The following is a 10221-nucleotide window of genomic DNA, read 5'->3' on the forward strand; positions in this document are numbered from 1 at the left end:
ATTATCTATCTGTTCATTTCTGAGAGTAAATGACAAAAGGAAAAGGTTTTCCTTTGTCCTCTCTCTTCCTAATAAAAAGACAGATCCCTACCATGTAGAAGGCTGGAAGCTAGAAAAGAAAGCATTCTTATAATGGATCTCAAACAGAAGATACATCTTATAAAACAGGTCACCTAGTAAGGTGTGTATTTCCCTTTTGTTATTCCTGAGCCTTTAATAAAAACCTCATTTAAATATTCTAACCTTGTCTCAGCTGTACTTGTAAAAGATAAAGTATAGGTTTGTGTCATGATTAGTTCAGAGTTAAAAGGGAATAGTTAAGAACAAAAAGAACAAACTATGGGGACGAAGATAAAACTCAAAGGTCTAGCAGCCCCATTTCAGCGGAGAGCCTTCCACCGTCCATGGTGAAGCATGCAGGTTTTATTTCCTTAGGGTGGAAGCTTGGTGCAGGATTTCCGAAGACTGGTTCTTCTACTACACGCCTAAGAATCACTTGAGATTAAAAATACAGAGATCTGGGACTCATCCCAGATACAATGAATCAGAATGTGTGTGGTAGGTGGCAGGAATAGGCATTTTAAAATGCTTCCCAAGTGATTCTTACACTAAGATTTGAGAATCATTGTAAATCATGGCTTTATAAGAATGGCTCTTTCAGGGGGTCCACAGGTCAAAACTATTTTCATAATCACACTAAGACGTTATTCGTTTTGTTCATTTTCTCATGAATGCACAGCAGCATTTACTAGAGCCTACAAGATGTGTGATATCACAACAGACTGAATGTAGAAGCTGATATGAGACTCCATCTGTCTTCTTTAAGTCAGAAAGGAAAGACATTTGCAAAAAATGGAATTCAATGCCACTTTTCTCTCTCAATCTTTTTATGTTTTGGAAAATAGACATTTTTTTTTTTTTATAAAAGTGTTACTACTAACATGTTTATTATTTTAAAATTTATATAACTTTTAAATTTTAACATAATATATATGACCCACATAAACAAAAGATCTTGAGACCAAAAAGTTTGAGAACTGCTCTTTCCTGCAGTCATCCAGTGTCCTATGAACATTACTGCTGATAGGCATTGCTTAGTTCCTTGGCACACTCAATATATATTTCAATTTAAATGATGCGATAGATCATTTATGGAAAAAGCTCCCTAAACTTATGTTTGGGCAAGGGGATCGAATCTGACAGTGAAATACTGAAGTCTGACCAGTTTTAAAGTCTAAGAAACAAAGCATGTTATCCTTGGTGACATCAGAATGTAATAAATAATCCTTTAATGTATACACAGGTTGACTCTAGTGTATGGAACAGAAAACCATACTTTACATGATGCATTTTAAAAATATTAATTAGCAATGTGACAATACAGTATTAGATTCTAAGTAGCTGCAAACAAATGGCTTACTCCAAATGTTAGCTAAGAACGAATCCCTAATTTTTGAAAGAAAACAAAATAGGTGATGAACTGGGGTCCCTAGGAAGAAATTTTAAAAATTTACAGTCCTTTAAAATGTAGAAATGTGAGTAGACAAGATTAATATTGAAATTATATTAAGTTACAAAATTTTATTCTTAAATAAAAATACATCTTAGATACTGTTGCCAAATTAATATCTGAATATATCTTGCCATTAGAGAATGCAAATTGAGAACACTTTGAGGTCTAGACATAGCTGTGGTGAACACAGTTCCTTCCAGCCTTCTGATTGTACCTCAGGAATAAAATAATTACATTGAAGCTTTTAACTTGCCATGAGTCATTTTTTTTTAAGGTAGTTCTTTAAAACTTCTGAGACAGCTAATATTTAAATAAATCACTGCTGTTTGGGAATGATGTTTAAATGAATGATGCTGTGAACATACCTGCTAATTTATACCATATTAAGATTTTAAATGAATACAGTTATTGAATACATTTTACGTTGAATAACTGGTATTTGAAAATAAGTGTATTTTTCTGAGTAGCCTTCTGGAAAAAGTGCATTGAATATAGTTTCCGGTCATGGTTTACTCTCCTTATACTTAGTTAAAAATCTTCTCACCCGGAGGGAGTTAAATAGCACTCGAACCAAAAGTCCAAAGAATCTGACTTTTCCTTTCCCCCATTTTGGTGTGCATGTCCACTTATAACCATTATTTCTCTGTAAATTTTCCACTTAGTGTTTCCGAAATTAATGTTATGAAAGTTCTCTAAAAGGTTCAGGCGTCTTGTGGAGTCTCTGAATGACTACGGCATTCTGTAAATCCGCTTCCTCCAATGTGAGTGTTTCGTCTAGCGATCTGAGGAAAGGAAGAGCTGTTGCCAGGGAAAAGGGAGGACTTCTTTCAGATCCTTGGTGTTTTTCGATGAAGTCTTTGACGTGGCTTACCCTGTAAAACAGCACAGACTATTAATATAATTTTATGAAAACGTGAATTGTCTCATTTGAAGTAATAACTTGCGAAGCTGTCTGGCTATGTTAATATATAGACTAGTCAAATTATAATGATAGAACTGATCGTTTGGGTTATCTTTTAAAGGCTGACCCTTGGTGATAGTAAGGAATCACTGTTAATTATCTTGGGTATGACAAAGGTATTATGGTTACACTTTTAAAAGAATATTCTTCTTTTAGAGACACATACTGCAATATTTACATGAGAAACTCTATGAAGTCTGGGACTTGCTTAAAAATAGTTCAGTGGGAACTAAGTGATGAATCATTATCTTCTCTTTCCTTTAGTATATACTTCAAAGTTTCTATAATAGACAGTTTATATATCTATGTATCTAGTTCTGAATGGATCAGAAATGGTCCAACTGGTAATCTTACACAGACAGAGTTTTCTCTTAAATGCCAGGTCATGCTGTGCTTCAAGTCCAATTAGGAAAATTCTTAACTCGGTGCACGTAGAATCTAAGTTAGTATAGTGAACACACATAATATGATCGTTGCAATCTTGAAGGTAGCTCACCTAAGCATATGTGTGTATATTTAGAGACGGGGAGCACATATGCAGTTCCTCAAAACTAAGATGCTACAGATTTTAAGACACATCATTTTATGTATTACTAAAAAAAAAAACAAAAATCTAGCTTATGACGAGATATTTTCTTCACACTTAGAATTTTTATTTTGTACTTGTCGAAAGAGCACTTTTAACTTAATTTCATATAAACATTTATCAAATCACCCATGGGCTTCCATGACATAAGCAGAATAAAATGGTTAAGTCACTCCTAATGCCCAAACATGAGTCAGACTTGGATTCTTTGAATCACTCTTGATTTGCTCATTAGTGTACATGTTTTTCCACATCATACCCACTCTCTATATCATCAGCTATGTTGGTGATATAGAATTTATTTAGAAAAGTGCTTCACTATGTCTTTGGGATGTTTTCGTTCAGTTGACACTCAGACTGCATGTTTGAAGGCAGATGCTAACTAAGGCAAAGACAATTGTGACATGATTGCCATATGGTCAACAGTGAACCTTAGGATGCAATCCCATTTCAGAGATGCTAAAATATTTCATTCCGAATGAGTGAAATACGGCACATCGCAAAGACACAATTCTCCCATTCAGTGTGTTTACTAAAATTCACTAATTGCCACTCTATTAAACCTGTGCAGGTAACCCCGTGAGTCTGGGACAAGGTCCCACGTATTTACTTGGGACCGAAAATCGGATAACTAAAGGTGGAAGCTTATGGTAAACAACATAAATATAAAAAGTAAGAAAATAGTAAAGATTAAAGGAACTGTGCAGTAAAAATTAAAAACGTATACTGTAATCTTTATGATCACACTGAGATAACAAAGAAATGCAAATCCTAAAAGCTGTAAGAGGATTAAAAAATAATAAATACCTGTTAAGCTCAAAGGAGGTAAGAAAGGAGGAATAAAGAATAAAAAGATACGGGGGTAAAGAGAAAACAAAGAGCGAGATGGTAGCCCTAAACCCAACTACTTCAAGATACTACATATCACTTTAAAAGTGTATTAAACATTCCAGTTTAAAAACAAAGCCTGATTAATCATCACTCAATATCTACTGTTGGCCAAAGTTTTTAAATGCTTCATTAATTCAGGGAAAAAAAAATCTTGGTGACTTTGTTATTGAAAATGTCAGAAGTATTTTTCTAGACGAAGAAGTTGAGATTAAAATATCTTACTTCTGGGGTGGCTCCATAGTGTAATGGTTAGCATGTCTGCTTTACATGCAGAAGGCCCTGGGTTCGCGCCCCAGGTGGAGCCACGGTCTATATACCAGGTGCGCCAGGCCCCAGGTGCACGCCATAAGGGCATGGGAGGAGACACCCCATCTTTAGAGATCCAGTTCTTAAGGGGAAATGGCAACATCTATAGGTCAGGGGTGTAAGTGGGGCACATTAAAGACGGGGGAAAAGAATGTATATATTTTATTTCCCTAAAAAGAAACAAACTAGGACAGGAATAACAAATCCCCTCTTCCATTTCCCACAAGTTTAGTTTGCCCTCCTCTCATTTAAAGGAATTTAGATCACAGAGCATTCCAGGGTACTATTTTAAACATATGCTTCTTCTATCATTATGATAACCAGCTCTCTAATTCTAGCTGTCTAGGGTGGTTTTGACATTTAAAAGTAATATAAGTGAAGTGCCTTGAAGAGTACCAAACACAGAAAGCACTCAGTAAATGGTAGTTAAAAACAAAACACAAAATAGGAACCAAAAAAGACTGTTGGCCTAGCCTACATGTAAAAAACATAAATAACTATTTATAAGAAATACCTTTAAATATACTGACATAGATAAATATGTAGATAAGCTGAAATTAAAAAGAAGGAGGAAGACATACTATGCAAGCACTAAACCGAAGGAAGCTGGTGTGACTATATTAACATCAGGCAAAGTCATTTTCAACACAAAATTATCAGGGATTAAAAGGGACATTTTGTGTGCGCGTGTGTGTGTGTGCGTGTGTGTGTGTGCGCGCGTGCGTGCGCTGAAAAGGTCAATTCATCAGAAAAAGCCAACAATTTTATCTTTGTACGAACCTAATAATATAGCTTTAATATATTTAAAGTAAATGTTGACAGAAAGAAAAAAGACAAATCCACACTCATAGCTGGAGATTTCAGCACAATTCAGTTAGGTACCTGATATAATAAGGATTTTTTTTTTTTAACATGAAGTTACCTTTATTTATGACCATTTCTTTACAACCATTCAAACAAGGGTAACTCCCACATCTACCTTCAATGCCTGAATCTCCCTCTAGAAACTTAGATTCATATATCTAACTCTACAGAACACATCTCCTTAAAGAAACCATTAACTCCTCAAGTCAACATTTCCTCTCCCACCCCTTGAATCACCTCTCCTTTTCCTGCTAACACTGAGCTTTTGTCTGAAACTGTGGCTGCTGTGTTCCTTCAAGAAGTACTTATGTCTGGGCTTCAGTATCCAAGTGCCTAAAACGAAGCCTATGATTGTGCACCCAGCTAGAAAGATGTATAACAGGGACACAGAATGGTCTGGGTCATAGAAGGTTCTGTCACCACAGTAAGGACAGCGGTTAGCACTGAACCAGACCATGCTGGGTCACCCCAACTCCTGCAGCATCTGCCTCAGCTTGGCATGCAGCTGGGCAAGGAAGCCCGGGTGGAGGTTGCCACGGATGTCCTTGTAGCTCTCCAGGGGGTTACTTTATTTATTATAAAGTAACAATAATTAAGACAATGCAGAGTTGGCAAAAGGAAAGATAGACCAATCAAACAGAATGCAGAGTCCAGAATAGCTCATTTGATTTACAAAAAGATACCATAGCAATTCGATCAAGAAAGGACAGTCTTTTCCACAAACAGCACAATAAACAGGACTTGGCCATGTAACTTGCTCTGGCCAATAGAATGTTAGTACACTGATACAAGTAAATGCTTTCTTAGTGGGACCAGGCCTCTTATGCCTCTGCCTTTGCTATGAGAACAACATGGGCAGGTAGATCGTGATTCAAGATGATTGAGAGATGCAAGGTGCAGACTTTAATTCATGGATCTGCAGTCTAAATCAGAGCTCCCCTAGATGACCTGTAGACATGTGAATGAGCTCAGCTGATATCAGCAAAGCCACACCAGCTGACACATGAGAAATAAATACTTGTTATTCTATGTCACGAGATTTTTGTGACTGTTTACTGAGCAATGCTGATTGATACATTCATATAAACAAATATAAGCCTCCACCATTACCCATAAAAATAGAAAGGATAATTATTTTCATATAAAGTATTATAGTACAGCAATGAAAATGAGTGAGTTACAGCTACTCATATCAACATGAGGTCTCAAACACATACTGAGCAAATAAAATAAAGAAAGAAAAGTTGTAGTAGAATGCATAAAATATAATTCCACTCGTAGGAAATTAAAAAAATAAAACAAAACTGCCTTTTCCTTTCCTTACTGGACAATTCAGTCCCAAAGTCACATTAGTAGGGCAGAACATGAGAGGCACCCAGGCCAGAAGTAAGAGGGAATTGTGGTGGCCTCATACAGGGAACCAGAGTTCACTCACACAGGAAAGCTGCCCACCTGTATGGTGTCAGAATCTGACCAACACAGGGAGGACGTCCATGTAGGGGATGTGGTGGGGGGTGGTTAGAGCATAAGCATGGTTAGCAGTGTGTCTATGTAGGGGAGCTGTCCAGTGTAGAGTGCCAGAAACCAAGTGGGGTGAGAAAGAGATCCACACTGAGGGGCAGGAGGAGAGGTGGCACAGAGCAGGCTGTCTCAAGCAGCATCAAAAGAGCATTCGCATAGAGGAGCGGCCAACTGTGGTGTATTAGACCCAGAGGGCGTGACGACAGTGTCCGAGCCTGGGGAGGAGAGACGGTGTCAGAGCCCAAGAGAGCAAAGAAGCCATGGGCATGGGGTGTTGAAGTGGCCTGGGGTGATGTGTCAGAGACCCATGTGTCAGGAAGAGAAGGGAATCTATGTGAGAAATCAACGCGGAGAATTACAGCCCAAGCAGGGCGAGGGCGGCTTCCACGTGGGGGGAGGTGGGAGCAGTAGAAAAAGGAGACCGGTTACATATGGGAGAATTCATCTATAAATAAATATATTAAAAATCATCAGAGCTGGGCTTCTCTGTGGGAGGAGTTAGTTACAAGTATGGGAAGAGGAAAACTAGAATAAACCCTGTGGTGGTGGTGAATTGACATTGGAGGTACCTCTGTGAACTCATGGTTTTCGAGATGCAAAGATACAGAAATACAGATGTAAACATATGTGCAGGTGTAGATGTATATCCGCATGTGCGTATACACCTGTAGCTCTGTCCTCTCAGAGTCCTGGCATCCAAATAAGCAGAAAGGATACCTCGTACCCAGATTCTGGCTTCTCAACACATTGTCCAGTAAAAAGAACTGGGGCTTCTTAGAAAAAGTAAAGAATGAACTTGAAAAAAAATTTCGTGCCAAAAAACAAAGAAATGCTCATAGAATAATGGAAATGTGTTCAAGGTTTAAAAGAGGTCCCACTGACTATATCTGGGACAATATGGGCATTAAAATAAATAATGTTGTTAGGAGATTATAACCCACTGGATAAAACAGGAAACCACAAGTAAATGCGGATATAAATAAATGAATAAACTTGATGTCTTAGGAAGATCATGATAATTATGCAATTTCAAACTTCTTTCCCACAAAATATATACTAATTACAAAGAGAAAAAGAATAACGTCATAGTAAAGGAACTTGCCAGATACCATTTAATCAAGTGAACAAATTTAACATAGTGGGACAAAATGTAAATGATGCCACTCAATAGGATGCAATGAGATGTACAATGCATTATTTCTGTGACAGTCCCGCCAAAATTAGTGACCTAAATATAATCACAAGAAATCATCAAATTTAAAAAAAATGGCCTATAATTTAAAAAACTTTAAAGGTTATGAAAATCAAGGAAAGACTAAAGAAATATTATTTCAAACAGAGACATGACAACTAAATGTAGTGTGTAATTCTGAATGGTCTTTGGGGATAAAGGATGACATCAGATTAAACGGCAAATCTGGAATAGGGTCTGAAGAGTTGGTAGAGTGTATCGATGTTAAATTCCCATCTAAAAATGGCTGAACTGTAGTTATGTGGGATAATGTCCTTGTTTGTAGGAAACACACATTAAAGTATTTTGAGTGACAGGTCATCATACTGGCAACTTACTCTCAGTGGTTAGAAAAAAAAGTTCTTTACACTGTTCTTGAAACTTTTCTGTATGCTTATAATCGTTTTAAAATTTAAACTAATTATTTGAAAATGAACAGAACAACTTACTGTGTTTTAAGGATACATATGTGCTTGGTAAAACTCTGAATAAAAGCAGAAAATGATTAATATAAATTTAGAAAAGAGTTTATCCCTTGCAGAAAAGGAAAGGTATGTTGGTGTATGTTTTGAGCTAGGAGGTACATATGTCTATTATTTTAACTATGTCTATATATATATATTCTGTATAACTCGCCCCCTCAAATTTTAAAATACTTTTAAATAAAGAAGGAAATTTACATACAGTATGTTCCTATTTTTAATTAAAATGAAAAAAATTTTAAGAAGATAAAAGACTGGAAAAATCCATTGAACTGATAATAGCAATTATCTCTGGGTGATGGAATTTAAACTGACTTCAATTTCTTTCAGTACTTTTCTGTATTTTCATACTTTTTCTATGATTAACAGAAAAAATATGCACATAATGCTAATAATCGATTTTAAAACATATTAAAGATAATTATTTTAAAATTATGTATCTAGTTAAACAGGAAAACTATTCAAATGATAAGAATGATAATTCATAAAACAGACTGGAAATACTTCATTAATGTCCAAGAATTTCAAGTCATGATATATTATGTTTAGAGAATAGTTTATTAAGATCCTTGGTTAGTTCTTAAAAATGACTCTTGACTGAACTGAAAAGAAGATATGAAATTTAAACTTAGGAAGAAATCAGGCAAATGAAATTAAAGACTCACCTATGAGAAATGTTAAATTTCTGTACAATCCTTTTCCCATTGGCTAACCAGATCTGAATGTTAGTGATGGGTTCCAGCTTGTTTAGTGGGACAGCAAACAAATTATTTTTCTTTGTAACTTCATTACTTTTTCCTTTAAAAACAATTTTTGGTGTGGCACTAAAAAAAAATCCAGAAACAGAGTCAAATGCATGTTTTTTCATTAAACAGAACTTTATCATTAAATAATTATCATAAAATATTTTACATTAATATAGCTGTTAGGAAGATTTTAGTGAGTTACAACTGTTTCCTCAATGATGATATACAGATATTAATATTAGTTATGTCCATCATATATTTCTAATGAAATTATGCATATCCAAGTCATCTGTAAGCTAGCAGAGTGCTGTGTAAACATATTGTTAGTAGTATTATTCGAATAATAATACAGACTTTACCTTTACCTACTCCCCAGATTAAAATTTCTAAAAGAAATTACAAATTCTCTATAGAGATTAGTCCTTGGATTATAAAGAAAAAGAAAGGAAACAAAGGATTTCCTGATCATTCTGAAAGTCACACCGGGATATTTTTATATGTGTGGATGGATACGTATATATTTTACCAGTCTTGATAATCAATTTTGGGAATTTATAACAATAAAAGTGATTCCATATCTAACCTCCTTGCATATTCTGTCATAGGGCATAGTTAGATATAATGAAGACTACAAAATTTGAAAATAATTAAAGACTTTGCTACTGATATTAACTTTATGAAGCATTTTTTCATTTTTATTACCTCAAAATTTAAATATTGATCACTGAACACAATGATGAAAGCATTGTTAAGTATTAAATGGAACTCTATATTTGAAAGCTAGCGTATGTACATTGTACAATTATTGACAAAGCTCAAGTGGTGGATATAAGGAAGAAAAAATGATTCGTCCATCCAATTTTGCTTAATGTACTCAATAAGCCAGGCCCTTTTGATCTGATACGATAAAAAAAGCCCCCATGATTTTTTAGTGTAGTGCAAGCATATGTTAATTTACTCTAAGATAAATATGACTTAGGAGTCCTCATAAAAGTTAATATGAAAAACCTCGTTTCCAGTGTGAGAAATGATAAGCTCTATGTATGTCGTCTACATGGTAATATAATGATGGTGGAATATTAGTCAAGCCTCTGCTTATGGAAAGCACAGAGCATGAGCC

General features: G+C 35.4%; 1 protein-coding gene across 1 annotated transcript in view; it reads right to left on the bottom strand.

The window, feature by feature from the left end:
• The window catches only part of UBXN2A (UBX domain protein 2A), a 29431-nt gene continuing 19210 nt past the window's right edge, over positions 1–10221 (bottom strand). Inside the window, exons 6-7 of the mRNA XM_011356579.2 lie at positions 9021–9179; positions 1–2385 (exon numbers count right to left, since the gene is read on the bottom strand). Of these exons, the coding sequence (XP_011354881.2) occupies positions 2193–2385; positions 9021–9179 (352 nt within the window). The 3' untranslated portion in view covers positions 1–2192. The remainder of the gene's footprint in view (positions 2386–9020; positions 9180–10221) is intronic.

This window comes from Pteropus vampyrus, unplaced genomic scaffold, assembly GCF_000151845.1.
Source record: "Pteropus vampyrus isolate Shadow unplaced genomic scaffold, Pvam_2.0 Scaffold28, whole genome shotgun sequence".
In the NCBI taxonomy this organism is placed as follows: Eukaryota; Metazoa; Chordata; class Mammalia; order Chiroptera; family Pteropodidae; genus Pteropus; species Pteropus vampyrus.